Source organism: Antechinus flavipes, chromosome 4 (assembly GCF_016432865.1).
Source record: "Antechinus flavipes isolate AdamAnt ecotype Samford, QLD, Australia chromosome 4, AdamAnt_v2, whole genome shotgun sequence".
Lineage (NCBI taxonomy): Eukaryota > Metazoa > Chordata > Mammalia > Dasyuromorphia > Dasyuridae > Antechinus > Antechinus flavipes.
Window position 1 is genome coordinate 151435397 of NC_067401.1, and position 17359 is coordinate 151452755.

A 17359-nucleotide genomic window follows, 5' to 3' on the forward strand; every position below is an offset into this window, starting at 1 on the left:
TCGCTATGTAAAGTGTTTGCGTTCCAGGGAGAATGTCTTTAGATACTTTGTTGAACCCTGACTTCTATATCATTAATCCTCCAAAGGCTAGATTTCCAGCTTCTTAGCAAACACTGCACAGTTGTACTGTATTTGTAACTTTTGTCTCAGACACAAATGTACGTACAGCTTGAATGATCTTGTGATAATTCCACCTATCGTGTCTAGTAAGGCACAGATGACTAATGGTAAAGACTAAGCAACCTGAGCTGGTGTTTAAGGTAACAGGTACTGTAGAACTTTGTATTAGCTTAGGTTCAATTTACTATTTGAAGTACCTTCTAATAGTCACTAGAGGGCCACATTCCCTCATTGAAACCACAACAATTGGTGGAACTTAGAAACAAATTAGCAGAGGCACTAATAAATACATGGTAATATTTATTTAGAAAAGGAGAGGTATGTTCTGATAAATTGCTTCATTTTATTTAGTCATACTAGAGAGCCAACTAAGTTTGAAAAGAGATGGTGTAGATGTGTCTTCCTCCTCTGTGACAAGCTGTCTGAACAAGGAACCAGGACGCATCATGTCATCATCTGCTCTGGAGAGTGTTGGAAGTACAACCTGCCATTAGATTGAAAGGAAAGTGCCTTAGATTCTACCAGGATTCTCTTACCTGCTTACCCACCTCCAGTCTTCTGAACGCCATCCAGCGCATAAAAGCAGATCTTAAAAACTTTTGGGATTGCTAGTGAGAGGACCTTCTCCTCTAGGGTAAGGTTAGAAAAAGACTGGATTTGAAGAAACTCTGACTGTATTAACTTGTGTGGTGACAGACAGAACTAGTAAGTCAGACTTTTAAGGAAAAGAACAAGTTTAAAGTATACTTCCTTCCCCCCTGTTGGCTCTTTTAACATGAATAAGATTTGCCACAGACACTTGAAGGAGGAAATTTTCACCAGAGGTAAACCATCTTTGGAATGAGCATGATTTTGTTCAAATTGAAATCTAATTAGTCTTGGGGGAGGGGGATTGTATTTTCTCTTTTTTCTCACCACCCTTTAAAAAACATGTGAGATCGAAAAGTTTTTAGGAAGAAGGTCTGCAGAGAATGAGGAAAGAATAAGATAGCTGCAGGCTTTACTGGATGGCTTGAAAAAGCAATAAGTTTCCTATTTCTCCTAACAAGGTTGTGGAGGATGAAACCATGACTAGGACAAAATGTTCCCCTCCCCCCCCCCCCCCCCTGTTTTCCAAACAAGTACAACCATTTTCTGGGGCTGGCTATGTAACTCCAACCCCTTTCCTAGTATACTAAATAAAACTCCATACTGTCTTTTGCAGAATTTTCTATAGTATTTAAAGCAGCCTAAAATACTATCTCCACTGTGAGGCTGCTTCAATGTCTAAACATGATCGTCTTTTTAAACATCAGCTCAAGATAAGATCTTGTTCTTGTATCACACCACCATTAAATGCAGCATTAGTGCATGTTGTCATTTAGTTCTTTCTTAGTATTTAAGAAGGGAGAGTCCCCTAAAGATTCTATGCCATTGGACATAAGCTTCAGATTCTGTACTGGCTAACCTGGTCCTTGGGTTCTGTGCTTCGGCCAGCGGACTTAGCCTTTCTTGTGCTAGTCGTACTAAGTGGAAGAAGTCCAAACCTGAAAGGTAGAATAAGGTGGTTTCAGAGGAGTCACCAGGAAACCCCAGGTCTTAGATGAAGTTTCTAATGAAAGTATACCTGATCTGACTCGATGCCAGTGGCAGTATATTATGGGGTTCTTGGGAGTTGAAAGTACTGCTCCGAGCAGAAAATTGATTGTCTGTACCAGTTAGCAACCCAAAAAGAACCTGGGAAATTTAAAAAAACAGGTCAAATTAAGACGATGACTTACTAATTTAATTAACTTGCTAATCCTCCAAAGGCTGGATTTCAAGCTTCTTAGCAAATACTGCTCAGTTTTCAGATACAGTTGTATGGAAATATTCTTTTAAGTTAAATAGTGGCTCTAATCAACTTTTTTCTACCTTGAGTTGAATAGCATACTAAATCTACTCAAAATTTCTTAGGAATTTGTTCATAGGAAATTTGTTTGCATTTTTTTCTTTATATCCAGCCACTTGAGGAGGATTTTGTAATGATCATCTGATTAACATTTAAACTTGACCATTTAAACTTAAACCTTGACCTTAATTACTATCTGCTATAACATGGAGCTCACCTCTCATTAGAATGACGACTTGCTTTGCTTTTCCCCCTATTCTCTCCAGCTGAGAGGCAGCTGCCAAATGCTTTGACTTATTTTGCAATCTGAGCTCCCACACACAACTCAGAAGCATCTCGACTTACCGAGGTTCGTTGGACCAGGCGATTAAGGTTGCTGTTTAGGTGTGGTGTAAAGACATCTAGGTCAAAAGGATCAATGAGACCTTCTAAGAAGTCTGTTACTTTTTCGATTCTGGAAAAGAAAAAAATTGGAATGAGAATTGCTTTTCACTATTCTGAAAAGAAAGCTATTATAAAAACCTATACATGTCCTAGAAAAATCCAGGACTGGAGATTTGTTTTTGCTTTTTAAATGGCAGCTCCCACATGTGGATGCAGAGTAGCCATCCACAATTTTAATTCACCTCAGACATTTGGACTATAGTGTTCAATTCAAGCAACATTCTGTGGTGGTGTCAATTGTGGGGGATGACAGCCACATTACAGACTTGTGATAGATGATTCAGATAAATCAACCAACCATACACAAATTCCAGCTTCCACATGACCACTGTTTTCATTTGCAATGTGGGGACTTATTAACTTCCAGCATTTCCTCTCTCCTGTATCCCATTCCCAAAATGGCCTTTTAGGAATGGGTAAGTACTATACCTGGAGTCCTGTTTACTTCGACTACTTTTCACCTCTTCACTTTTGACTGTCAGCACAATATTGAGGTAGCGCAGATCATAAAGCAACTGCAGCGCCCTGTTCTGGGTCATTGGGAACATACCTTCTTTCTGCAATTGTTTTCCCCAAACATGAAGAGAAATGAGATATTAGATGGGCATACTGATATACTGATCAGTTATTAACTTGGTGGTGTCACCTCAGGGTGACAGCTGAACCTGAAAGGGGGGGAGGGGGGAGGAATGTGGTCAACAAATTGCAGCACAGGAAAACGATGCATCCCTGCCTCACCTATAGATATACTCTATCCTCCTGAGGCCAGGTGTCACTTCTGAAGGGAAATAACAGCAGCCCACAAGGGTGGGCTGAGAAAATGCCAGGACTTCTTCACCCTGTATCTTGGAGAGGGATTCCACTTCATTTTATAAGGGACAATGAACCACCAGAAAGATCAAAGATCTCATTGCTTCCCCCCCCTCCCCCCCACAAACTCTTCCATGTTTCCAACTACTGTCCACACCACCTTCACAATTTGATTCCTCCCCTTACATATCCAATCATTGACATATTTTGCTGTTTCTAGTGTCACATCTTTTCTGTCCCTTTTCAGAAAGCCATCACTTCACTGGAACTACTGCAACAGTAGTCCTAATTGTCCCACTTCAAATCACTTAATGTGTAAATGCCAGCAATTTTCCAAAAGCCTCAGGTCTGAACTTAATCATTTTCAGTAATTCACTTGCCTCTAGGTCAAATATTTCATCTAACTCTTCCATGATTTCTATTTTTGTGTAAGTTTTGTAATATAATTTACAAAGAAGTTAAATTGCACACATCTGCTCAAAAATTTAAAAAGTTTAGAGACTAGTCCAGAATTAGTTAAATTTGGGCAAGTTAAATTTTTATATTTCAAGGAAAGGCTTTTATAAATGAAACACTCCAAATTCTAGATTTAAAAAAAGAAAAAACCACCCCTTAAACTGCTTAATTGCTACAAGTTTTAAGATTAGAGCTTGGCCTAAGAGTTAAACCAAGATTTATTCCCAAGACCAAGAGCTACTCAGATTGGCAGTGGATTGAAAACTTTTTATCTATATTGGCAGATCAAATGAGTCCTACATGACAAACTTAAAAACTAAGATATGGAAAAGAGAAACTTCTCTGCTATAAAAGACAAGCAAACCTAATAAAAAAAGGTAAAGGAAGCTGGATGCTCCTAAATAATTCTAAATGAGAATTACTGGCAAAGATAGAGCCAAGGGCTGAATTTGATCATTATCAAATATGGCTAAGGAAGGAAGAATACATGGAGATTAATTTAACATTTTAAAAAATTCAAACCAACTGGAAAACCCATGGTTAGGCAAAGGTATTTGGATGTTCCATAATAATTGATACCTGACCCAAATGTACCCAAGGGTATTGCCAAGCATGTCTGAAAGTTATGGCTTCTACATCTTAACTCCCCATCAGATCTCCTGAAGCACAATACATGTTAAGAGACAGAGATAAGCTCCAACAACATACCTTTGTTGGCTTCTCTTCAGAAAGTTTTTCATAGCCTGCTAGTACTTGAACTAGGCACCCCTTTAGCATCTCCTGCAGTGTTGCCTTGGGCAGGGCATGGCCTCCAACCTGATTTATTTCTTGACACAGGCTGAAGAGGAAGGATTGGACATACCAGGATGGCTACAAGAATCAAATACTGCCATTTAGAAAGGAATTGGCAAGCTATCAAAATGGGTCATTGGCAAAGTAGGATGGGTTTAGCAAATAGAAGGCTTCTTTTAATGTAACTGGGACTTGATTTTTCAAATCAACTATCTGCTCCACATACCACTCCAGGACTCTGCTTCACAGCACAGCCAGAACAGTAAAATGAAGTTTTTCACACAGGTACTTTACAAAAGCCCTTTGTGAAGAGGTCATTGTTAAAAAACAATTTTTAGACAAGGTAGAATCTTACTTCTTTGGGAAGCCATGCTTTCCAGGAATGTGGGAAAAATAAACTGGGGAACAATTACTTGGAACTTCCAAAGTGCTTAACTGATGTAAGGTTCTAACATTTCCCTACAAGATGTTATTTTGGCTCCTTCTAAAGGAAATAATGCCCAATTTCTCTTTCTCTCACTACCTAACCATGTGCTCTGGCACATTGTGCCTCACTGGTTAATTATAATAAATCACTTTTTGTCATGGATGATTTTGCAATATGATTGTTTACATTTTAGCAGTAAGATGTGCTTTCACACATAACTTATCCCTACAACTTTAAAAGGTAGTAATATAAGAAATTCTATTTTGATGAGAACTTAAGTATAGCTCAGAAAGGTGGTCATGTGCCCAAGAATGCACTAGGATCTGAATCTCAGATTTGTTCAGTTTTTTCTCCTATGCTTCATTTAAAAGTGACTTGACCTTAGGGGCAGCTAGGGGGTGCAGTGAATACAGCACCAGCCCTGAAGTCAGGAGAACCTGAGTTCAAATCTGCCTTCAAGACACTTAACACTTTCTAACTGTGGAACCCTGGGCAAGTCACTTAACCCCAATTACCTGGGGGGGAAAAAATGACAACCTCACCTGTACTGGCAGTCGAATCTTAGATGTTACACTGCTCCCAGTTTCTGTCTCCTCCTGGATTTCTAGTTCATCCCAGTTTGTGGCCATAGCTAGGATGGAGCCAGCATTATCAAGAAGTAATGACCGAGTGAAATCATGAACCAGGACCTGGCAAACAGAAACTTAATGGAACATCTAACATATATCCAGGGTGGATATATGTGAGTGAATAAGAAAAGACATCTAGTCATGAGTTGAGTCTTTTGAGTAAATAACCACTTTGCTTTGTTCTTTAGTTCTCAGAAGTAGCATGGGATGTTCTTGTTACATATAGGGTAGCTTTTCAATTAAAAGTTGGCACTTTAATAGATACTACTAGTCAAAAACAATACAAGTATTTTGGAAAAGAACATGTTCTAGAAAGAAAAATGGGAAATGAAACCTCCTAATCCCCAGAAGGGATCCCACATTTTCCACTGATTAAAGGAACAATTTGAAATTGGGGTAGGATCTTGTTTTGAAGAAGGGTAACAGCCAGTGGAGGAGAATTTTGAGGTTGTCTTGTCAGGGTGGTTGATTGGAGCTGAGTCCTCAAAATGGGAATGGATGGGATCAAAAACAGAAGTGGAAAGATTAGCTTTAAAGAGGCCATCTTGCTCTGAAACTAAACGAAGTTGTAAAGTTGTTCAGGTATAGAAGAAAAACTGAAGTAGCTCCTGTTGAAAGATTTCATTATTCTTGGTATAAAGGTTCTTAAAGTCATGATGCTAAATAGAAATGGTATATTAGGGAAAAAACAAAACAGATCTTGCATTTAAATAGGCTGGTAAGAAAAAACTCACAAGTGAGAGTAAACTTTTTCTAGTCTCCTCAAGTGCTCAAGATTGTCTTTATACTAGGAAGGCCTCTTTATACCAAGAATAAAATCAACCACCCTGATGAAGGACATCCTCAATATTCTCCACTGTCTTTTCCCTTTCTCTACACAGTCTTTCCCATCCTTCAAAACAAGATCCTACCCCAATCCCAAACCACTACTTTCTCTTTTCTACTGTTTTAACTACTAGCAAAAGTGCATTGGATACCTCCTCTCCATCAACTCATGCATGCCTCAACTAGCAGTTATACTTCTACCATTGATAATTCCTCCTTCTTTGATACTCTGTCCCCTCTTAACTTCTGCCACAAGACTCTCCTGATTCTCCTATCTACTCAGATGCCAGTTATGCTGTAACTTCATCCTCCCTCCCAACATGCTGCCATTTTCCAAGGCTTCTGTCCTTAGCTCACTCTTTTTCATCTATAATTTCCCTTAGCTTAAATTATGGCAATGGATCAGAATGCTATCACCTTCCATACAGACAACCCCAAATCTTTTATCGACAGTCCTGCTTTTGAGGCAGTGGGAAGCCCATGAAGATTCACATCCTTATCCTTAGTGGGAAGACTAGTCTAGTAATAGTGTATAGGATGGACTGAATGGAAAAAGAGGGAGACAAGGAGACCAATTAGCCTACTACTATAGACCTAGGGGAGGAATAATGATTTGAAGAAAAGTAATTGCAAGGGAAACTCAAAGCAATATAGGGAATGACAAGGACAAGATAACTGAGATGTTGGTGCCACAACTGAACAGATCTGGGAGTTGACCCTGAACATCTCCTTGGCACTCCCAAATATCCCATCCTGAGCTAGCCTTTCAGTTAGCCTGGCTTAGAACCTTAGGGTCACCTCTGATGTCTCCTCTTCATGTCTACCCACACATACACTTACCAAGTCTGGAGTCGAACTTGAAATCTCACAGTGGTCCCCAATGTTTTATCTCCACTGCCACTTCTCTGTGGCTCCCAGCATGTCCATCCTGGACTACGCGTGCTCTCTCCTCACTACTACTGCTAGATTAATCAATTTCATGCACACATCTGAAAACATTAATTCCCAGGTAAAAAGCCTACAGTAGCTCCCCAGTATCTAACCTTGTATTCAAAGACTGCCAAACCTGGTTCCAATGAAAGAACTCTAGCCAAATTGCACCAGTTAACAATCCTTTAAGACTTTTGTCTGAGGTTTTCCATTATACTTATTCTTTATACCTCGAATTCTTTTTTGTGTACTTTCATCTGCTGAAATCCTAAGGCCTACTTCAACTGCCACCTCTTCCACACAATCTTCCCTAATCCAGCTGGAAGTAACTTTTTTTCACACTTTTGATGAACTTAATCACATTCTCCCTTGTATCACTATTATTTGTATGTGTGTGTGTCTTATTTCCTTTAACATAATGTAAGGGTAAGTTCTTATCTTCCCTTCCTCCCTTCCTCTCCCCATCTGCATACGTTTGTGATGGCTGTGCTCCAGAGGCGATATCCTAGTAGACTTTGCTCTAGGAGCTGCTCTTTCACTTCGTGCCATTTTGCTAGAATAGGATTCACTTCTTGAGCTTTTCCTTTCATCTGTTTCTTCATAGACCGAGGCTCCCTCGTGGGTTTCTCTGAACTGCCTGATTTGCCCAAAATACATCGTTTAAGATGGGGACACAATTCTCCAAGGGACTGGCAGAGTCTGGCCATGAATAGGACTGAGGAGAGCTTGGAACGACTGAGGGTCTGGACCAGCCCTCGCAGTACGGCCTCAGCCCCTTGCAGTTCAGTACGCACACACGCCACAATCTGCTCAGTGCAGGCTGCACAGTGGTTTCGGAGCATTCCCTCCACAGTGCCAGCATCTGAGTATCTATCAAAAGCAGAATTCTTGGTCTGCATGCCTGAGGCCTCCTTGGGTGCATCTGAAGGAAGATATGCCATGAGGTCATCCAGTTTGACTTTCAGTTTGGAGTCCAGGGCAAGACAAAAGCTCTGTACGTAGGGGCTGAGAGCCTGAGCTTTCATGGAGAGGCCGCTGCTGACACATTGGCTCCGGTTTGCCACATTGACCCAAGCGGCATCTGAAGGCAAATCAGAAGGACTCTCTGACCAGAGAAAGAGAGACATGTTGTGCTCAAACTGAACCTGCTTATTGGGGGAGGTGCTGGAACTAGCTTCAAGCTCCTGCAGAGCTGAGGTCAGAAGCTGTTTAGAGCTGCTGGAGATAGAGTCAAAGCCTTCTCTTGTCAGCGTCTAAGAGAGAATGAAAAAGAACCCCTATCAGATTTCTGGGAGAAAGCCTCAGAAATCACCACTCCCAGCTCTCTGGGTACCTTTCCTTCACCTCATCCAGTTTCTAGTCAAACTAGCCTATTCCTGTACCTTCAGCACAACATACTATTCCTTCCCCACTTCCCTCTCTCAGAAGTCTTGGTTTTTGCACAAAGTCTTTACTGAATTTTCCAGTTACTAGTATTCTCTTCCACCTCAAACACTTTTCTTTATGGCATAGACTTTAAAACTCAGGAGAATGAAAGTACTTTGAGAGCAGAGACCATTTTCCATTCTATGTATCTGCCAGGGTCTTACCACAGTGCCTTGCACATAGCAGACATTTAATTCAATCCCACGAATATTTTCTATGTTGATGCTAGCATTTGTCCAAGTTTTTAAAACTCCCCTGCCCCCTTCACCTGTAATCGGTCCAGAAACAGCTGCTGCAACAGGTCCTCCCAGAAGGAGAGGCGCTTGTCCAGGAGGCGCCGGCACACCATTTCCCAGCTGCGGCTCATGGACTCACTGGTGAGCAGCTCCCACACAGCATCCCGAATGCTGGCCAAGCCTTTCAGGCTCTTCACATAAACGAGCAAATTGGTGATCCCACTTTTGATGTCTTCATGACACCTGCAATACAGCCATTTTCTTTTGAGTCCCCTTAATGAGTAGTCTCTTTCTCACATAACCCTTCATAGATTTTTTGCTTTCCCCCCCAGATTAAGGACAGAGACATGCTTTAGAGCAGGTCACATGCCTGTGTTCTTATGCTGCAGTTCAATATCACCCACTCTGCGTCACAGAGCCACAGGCCACCAGCTAAACTCCCTCGCAGCTTACATGCTGATCCACTTCTGTAGGGTGTCTTTCAGGTACTCCTCATTGATGGGGTGTGCAAGAGTCCGAAGAGTTGGCTGGAACTCCACAATGGAGGCTGGGAGATGTTTGAACCAGCTACACAACTTCATCTCTTGCAAGACACTGACGATGCCTTTCCCTAAACAGATGAAACCTATTAGTCAACAATAGTTTAAGCCTCATAAATAGATGTCCAATCTTCTCCTTCCTCCACGCAGATATGAAAAGAATTACTGAGGATGAATGAAATCTTTGTCATCGATTCTTGAGGTGAGAAACAAAGGTACAAGAATGAGTTACAGATCTCCCCAACAACTACGCCCACATACTGTCCCCTTTGTCTCCCTTTCCCTCCCTCCCCCTTTCTCTCTGATACACATATACTCATGCATACACACAATCCAGCTAATCCACAACTCTACTAACTTTGACAAAATGATTCCCAGTAAAGCAGAGAATGTGAAAAAAAAAATTTAGGAAAAGAATATTGGGGTGAATAATGCATTGGAATGATAGATACAAATTCAAATGTTAAAAAATGTGAATTTAACCTGATTTTTAAAAACACAAACTCTTGTGTCCTTCAAATACTCTCTGGAGATAGTAAGTGAAACTCCTTCTTCTGCATTTAAATTGTGCTAGTAGTGCTAGTGGTAAGGAGATGGACCAAAATGACATTGTAAGGTCTCTTTTGGCTTTATGATTTCTAATGCCCTTGAAAGAGAAGCTTTAAAGGTACATTGGAAAACAGATGTAATAAGGAAGCTGTTGACAGAGAAGTAAATTAGATTTGAAATGGAATGATATCATTATGCCATTAAGGAAACTGGTCAGGGGCTTACCTGCAGGCCTTTGGCTCGTAACAGAGTCCAGAGTAGAAAAGAGAACTCCACAGGGCAGGGAGGGATCGGGCAGCACACCTTCGGGCAAGGTGTAGAAGAGGGCATGGGCTTGGTACAGAGTGGTGACCAGGAGCTCCACGAGTGAACAAATCTGCGCTTTAATGCCAGCACCTATAAGAAAGCATCTTCTTTTACTGAAATTGACAGAAATTTCATTTTAAGTACACATCTGTGAAAGTCTGTGGTCACAAATAATCTCAGAAAAATGATTCTCTCTCAGCTTCTGAGGATCAAATCTCAAAGGGAAATAAGCTGTGCCTACCGTGGTGGGGCTGATTGAGAAGCTGCTGAATGGCTGCCTTTCTGGCTAACAGGAAATCCGTGAGGGCCTGGCGGGGAGAACTGTCTTCCAGCAGCATGACTGACGACAAGGCCTCGGCAACAGCCTGGTCAGACACAGTTTGGCATCTGAGTATCATCTTGGTTTCATGCAGAATGGTTGACCTAGGAAGAAATAAAATGAAAGGACAAGGAGAACAACAAAGGGAAATGGGATTTTAAATTAGTCCAAGAGAATGGCAAAACCCCAAAACAACTAAGAGCCATGGATGACAGAACAAGAGAAAAGTAATAACTCACAAATTGAGAGGCCCCAGAATTAACCCATGAAATGATTCTTCTGCACTAACGACTCACCGGAAGTGGCTGGCTGCCGCCACCTGACGCACCAGTATTGGGAACCGGGCGAGCACGGGGCTGTAGGAGCCGCTGGTGGAGTCCAGCCGGAGCAGGCCATGAAGGTGGCAGCACAGCAGGTAGAGTTGGGTAGCATGGAGGTACTGAGAGGCTTCCATGGAGCTCCAGATTTTCTCAGGAATCTCCAAGAGTAGCTTGATCTGGGCAGCCATGCTGTAGAACTTCTCCTGGGAAGCCTGCTGGGGCTGCAGGAGAGATGGAGAACATGGGGGAGCCTAACTGTTGTTACTCAGTGGGAAACCTGGGGACCAATTTTAGGCCCCAAACCCGAATTATGCAGGCTGCATTCTAATCTACACTGAGGGGCACAGAAGATGGGCTCTGTGGAACTTCAGGATGCAGCACCTCCCCTCACTCAGTTCCACAGATGTCAGATAATGGAAGAGTCAAATTCCTTTCTTATCTATCTTTATGTCAAATTTTCCTTAACTTCTCTTCAGCATTCCAATTCAGTTCAACAGATACTGATCAAGTTGTGCTAAGTGCTGGGAATATGAAGACAAAAACAAGTCAGCCCTTGCTCTCGGGAAGCTTAGGGTTTACAGATGGAAAACCAAAATGCACATTTCTAAGCACATGGCAAGGTACAAAATGACTAGGCCTCAGGGAAGGGGGCACCTTGAGATGTGCTTTGAAGGAATCAGGGGATCCTATCAGTTAGAAAGGAAAAGAATAATCCAGCTATGGAGGTTGGCATAGGTGGGAGAAGGGATAATACATATAGCTAGCAGACCAATTTGACTGAAGAAGAGGCAATCAAAGAAATAAGAATGAAGAGGTAGATAGCATCCAGGTTACATAAGGTTTTAAATGTCAGATAGGCTTTTATCCTAGAGGCAGCTGAGGGCCACTGAAAAGGTCTGAGTAGGAAATTAAATATGTACATTAGGAATACCAACTTGGCTGCTGTGCCAACATTTCTCCTCCCTTGAGTTCCTCAGAAAATCTCTTAGTTCTTTTTCTACCTCTTTGGATATTGTTTTCTGCAAGAGTTTCTTTTCCTCCTCTTTTCCCTTAAATCTGGATGACCCCAAGAGTGGACCCTGGTTCTCTTTCTTTGCCCTCAGGTCTCATCCAAATTCAATTTCAACTATCACCCCTTGGACTGCTAGGCATCTATCTTCACAGTTATGTTCTAGCAACTCTTTCCATTTGGTTATCCTTATGTTTTCTTCCTCTGATATACCTAAAATTGAACTCATTTCTCAAATCGAAATCAAAAAATTAGTTTCTTATGTCACATGTTGTGTTTTTTCTCATGTCAACATATTCAGCAAAATGTTATCTGTTACATAAGATGTATCTTTGGGGGAGTGGAGATGGAGGGATGCTGGGAGAAATCTTGGTGATAAAAAAAGTATTAAAAATTTTTTTAAAATAATTAGCAGTATGCCATAAATGAATAACATCTTGGATGAAGAAGTCCTACATTATAGACTATTATCTTGCTGATGGGTAAGCTGAGTGGGACACTTCCCCTCCAGAATGTCAAGTATAATGCCTTGACATAGTGCCGCTGGCTCCACCATTTGTTTTCCATTCTCCTTCTTTGGATCTGGTGGTCTGATGAACTTTGGCTTAAACCTATGATTTCTCAGGAAAGTTCTTTTCTCTGTCCAAATGACTGCCTTTAATCAATATCAGAGTGTCCTGTCTCAACTAAAAGCTAGGGATTGTATAAGCTATGATAGTATATACTCTCTACAGAACCCACATTTAACAATTAAGGTCCTTCATTTCAAAATAAAGAGAATACTTCCAACTTTCGAAGGCTCTATAAGAGCTAAACTTTTAAAATCAGATTCATCTGAAAGACAAATAAAAACTCTTGTTCTACAGTCCCAAGAACAACAGGGACCTCACTAGGGAGATATCTTAACTTGCAAAGGAAATGAATTTAAGTGAGGCAGTTTAATGAAAAACCAGCAGCCTCACTCTTCCCTCCAGTCATTGGAATCCAGAATCTAGACATAGGTGAGGATGGCTAATAACCCCAGATGCAATGGGTGACCTTGGCCTTTTTGGATTAAGGTCTTTCCCATATCTCAGTTTGTCTGTTGCAATACCCATTCAGTAATTAAAGGCTAGGTAAGAACAGAGACAAAAGATGGCCCACCTATTTTGCCTTCACAAAATAATCAATCTGGGAAGGGAAGACGCTCAGAGTTTTGGGCCACAACAGAAAATAAAGTCTATTTAAGACTACTCAGAGCCATCAAAATCCAATGGGTAAATGAAGCTTGGACTGGGATTTATTATTGGCCAAGCAGTGAGAGCCAGAGTGATTTGTGTTTAAAGGCACAATCAAATAACTCCTTTTGAATCCCAATGGGCTTCATCAAAACCTGGTTCTCCACAGTTATATTTCACAAAAGTCAAGTGAATTCAAACATTCCTAAAGTACTTAGTCACAATGTTAGGAACGGGCAATACTAAGACCTAATGAAGTCCTTGCTCTCAAAGAATTTACATCCCATAGAGAAATACATCAATATACAAGTAAAGGCAAAGTAATTTTAAGAAGAACAGAGCTCCAATCAGCTCCAATCCCTGGCTCCCTCTATCTCTTACCTTTAGATTTTACAAATCCCAACCCTAAACTACTACCACCTGCCAATTCCACTTCCCTCATCTTTAGCAGAGGAAACTGAGGAAGTCAAATAACTTAGGTCCAGTACAAATTTGTCATCTAATCACAAAAGGGTGCTTACTCCCCAAAAGACAATCTTTATTACTCCCCAAATGATGATCTATCTCATTCTCCACAACTGCTACTCCAAACCTCTCTCCTCAAGCTTCCCATAATACCCCTCTCAGCTAAGGTTCTCTCCTTTACACTCTTACCAAGAGAAATCAAGGTCGATCTCAGGGAGCTACTTTTCCCATCATCCCCCACTGTTACTTCTCTTACTCTTCGATGGCTGTTTTCACCAAGGATAACACTTTTTCATATACCCTTGATGCCCTTCCCATCTTTTCCAGCAAACTGTCCCCACTTTCCATTCCTTACTTCTCACACCCTTTAAAATAAAAGCCTCATTAAATTCCACTATTTCTGCTAACTATTATCATATATCTTTATTCACTTGAAAGAACTCAAAAGTTTATGTTGGTTACCTACATTTCCTCTCACCTATTTTCAGCCGTTTGCAATCTGGCTTCTGACCTCAATACTCTGCTGAAATTGCTCTCTTATCAATTGTCCCTTCATTGCTCAATCTAAATGGCCCTTTCCTCAGGCCTCATGGCCCTTGATTCCCTTTCAGCATTTGACATAGCTAGCCACCTTTTCCTTCATGTATACTCTGTCCCCCTTGAGTCTTTGTAACATTATTCTCTTCAGATTATTCTTCCCACTGCCTGACTGCTCCATCCCAGTCTCTTGCTGAGGGTTCAAAATCCAAGTCATGCCTATGAACTGTGTCTCTATTCTAAAACTCTTCTCTCTTTTTTCTCTCTATTCTCTCACTTTTGATGACTTCATCAATTTCCATAGGTTCAATTAAAGATAACAGGATAATTATATACAGACCCATTCTCCTAAATTAGAGCCTAACATCAACAATGGACATTTCAAACTGACTGTCTGGAAATATCACAAATTAAAGATGAATTCCATTCATTTTCCTTTCAAATTTACCCCTCTTCTAAACTTCCAAATTACATACATCATCATTTGTCCAGTCACCCAGGTGCTCAATCTTGACATCTGCCTGGATTCTTTACTCTCTTATCCCATATCCTACTAGTTGCCAAATCTTGTCACTTCTACCTCCATCTCTCCTTTCCATCCTCTTCTTTTCACTATCTAATTTAACCTTCTGTCTAAGCTACTGCAGTGATCTAACTGTCCTTCCTGCTTCCAGCCCTCATATGAATTCTCCACACTTCTGATAAATTGATATTCCTAAAACACAAATCTGTCCATGTCATTCTCTTACTCAAAAATCTTCAAGTAGTTTCCAATTGCTTCTAGGGATAGTATATCTCTCTGTTTGGCATTAAAAGTACTCCACAACAACCCCCACCCTCCCTCCTGTCTTATTTCATATGACTTTTTTTTGAGCAAACTTTTTCACTTTACACTTAATACACTTTTCAATTTACATTTAATACAAAATGAGAAAAAAAAATTGCCATATGCACAGCAGACCATAAGAGTGGATTCAATTTAAAATAAATTTCCATTTCAAGAAAACCTATATAATAAATACATGTAGTTTTCAAAACTGTTTTGCCTTTCTTTGCTTTCTTGGTTTTCTCTTATTCTCTGTTGTGTACTTCTTACTTTATTTTGCTCCCTTCCTCCTATCCTAAATCAGGCTACAATTAAGTATGGTTACGTGTGTTTGTGTGTGCCTATACAAAGATATTTATAAACATACCCTAACTCAAACAGAAAGACGGAAGAATATCGTATGCTTATTTCCTCCTCTCATCTCTTTCTCTGAAGGTAGACAACATTTTCCTTCATAAATCCAAGTCTTTTCATATTTTTCCTAAATCAAGCAGTTCATCATTTCCTACACCTCAGCAATGATCCTTCCTGAATTCAAACAGCATTTTCATTCATAGGATCTTTGAGCTTAATTTGGGTATATTTATAACAGTCAAAATAACTAGGTTGTTGCAAGTTGTTCTTAAAACGATACTGCTATTCAGTCAAATGATCCCCCAAGCCCTCTGCTTTCTGTCAGGCACTTACTTCCTCCTCACTCTACCTCTGGGAATCCCAAGCTTCCCCATACCAGCTCCCACCCGGTCTTTCCAGATCTTCGGGCTGGTTAAGCCTCAGTCCTTTGTGTTTACTTCTCCGTAATTCTTCAGTTAGGTGGATGCAATGTGCATACTAGAGTATGGAAGACCGGAGTTCAAAAGCAAGACACTCATCAGCCGGATGCCCTTGGAAGCCACACTCTCCTCACCCATAAAATGAGAATAGTAGCAGCCCCTCCCTACCAGGGTGTGGGGAGGATAATATTTATAAAATGCTTTGTAAACATTATAGCACTCTAAAATTGCGGGCTATGGGTAATCCCTCAGCAGAAAGTAAACTTCTTGAAGACAGGGGAGTTCTTCTCTAAACCTAACCTGTGACACTTTGGTTTTGGCCCGGACCTGGGACTTCAATCACTCTGAGAGTCCCCTTCAAAGGAAGCTCCTTCCTTTCACCATTGCGGACCCGCACCATGGCTGTAATTAATAACCTGGGACTTTGCTAGGGGCCCGGGATTAAGGCGCGGGCCCCTGCACCATCCCGCAGCCTGCCTCTTCCTGTGCCGGGCGCAGAGCAGGTGTGGGGGGAACCAAGTTCCAGGAGAGAAAGTGATTCCCACTCCAGAGCCCCACGGGGTGCTTCCTAAGCAGACAGGGGTGGGTCAGTTGCAGGAAGGAAGGGAGGAGGGAGAGCGATGCTGGGGGGCGGGGCTTGGAAAGAAGGCGGGGCTTTGGGGAAGGGAGCGAAACCTGAGGGGTACGCGAGGGGCGCGACGTTGCCGTAGCCGTAGCGTGGCTCTGCTGGCGGAGGCGCGCGCAGCACTGGTCCGTAGCCCTGACAGCGTCCAGCAGTCCCTCAGCGCAGCACCGCATCTGTCCGATGGTATCAGCCGCCTCGATCAAGTCGCGGTAACGCTCGCCGACCATCTGCCGCAGCTCCTCTTTCTTATGCTCGATCTCCGCTCGTACTTGTCGCTCCAGCCCGCGGATCTCCTCCGCTCCATGTGCCTCGAATAGCGCTGCGGCATCCCGCAGCTCCGGCCGCTTGAGAGCCAGCGGACCGGCCATCGCTGCCGCCATCGTGGCGCTACCTCTGCTGCAGGACGGGGCGGGGCGGGGCGGGAGGGTAGGAGGTAACTTCCGCCAGACTTTTGGGCCGCCCTCGCCATTTTTGTTTGGGGCTGAGCGCTTCCGCTTTCCATGGGGAGCCATGTTTTTTAGGGAATGACACATAGCTAGGACGCTATATTTATGGGGGGCCGACTTGCCTTCTTGAAAATTATTGTGGAAGAGTAATTAAATAGGCAGATAACACTGAAGAGTTATTAACTGACTCATCTCACCTAAGAGTGAAGCTGAAAGAATTAGTCACAAGGCCTCCACCGTATTTCAGACCCTGTCAATCCACAAGCATTTATTAAACACCTGCTATGTACTAAAGAAGCACTAGGTGTCGCAGTGAACAAAATGCGAGGCCTGAGGTCTGCAAGACTCATGTACCTGAGTTCAAATTCATACTCAAGACACTTTAGAGCTAGATAACCCTTTGTTTCCTCATCTGCAAAATGAGCTGAAGAAGGAAATGTCAAACCGCATTTTTGTCAAAATCC

General features: G+C 41.9%; 1 protein-coding gene across 1 annotated transcript; it reads right to left on the reverse strand.

Moving 5' to 3' along the window:
• Positions 1-403: 403 nt before the first annotated feature.
• COG1 (component of oligomeric golgi complex 1) lies at positions 404-16976 on the reverse strand. Its single transcript, XM_051995193.1, is given in 16 exon segments — positions 404-604; positions 1568-1646; positions 1727-1836; positions 2336-2444; positions 2864-2991; positions 4409-4570; positions 5462-5608; positions 7777-8556; positions 8997-9207; positions 9418-9574; positions 10278-10448; positions 10600-10781; positions 10974-11218; positions 16500-16865; positions 16868-16909; positions 16911-16976. Coding segments are annotated over 16 exon segments (3081 nt in total). The 5' UTR covers positions 16962-16976; the 3' UTR covers positions 404-463.
• Positions 16977-17359: the final 383 nt, after the last annotated feature.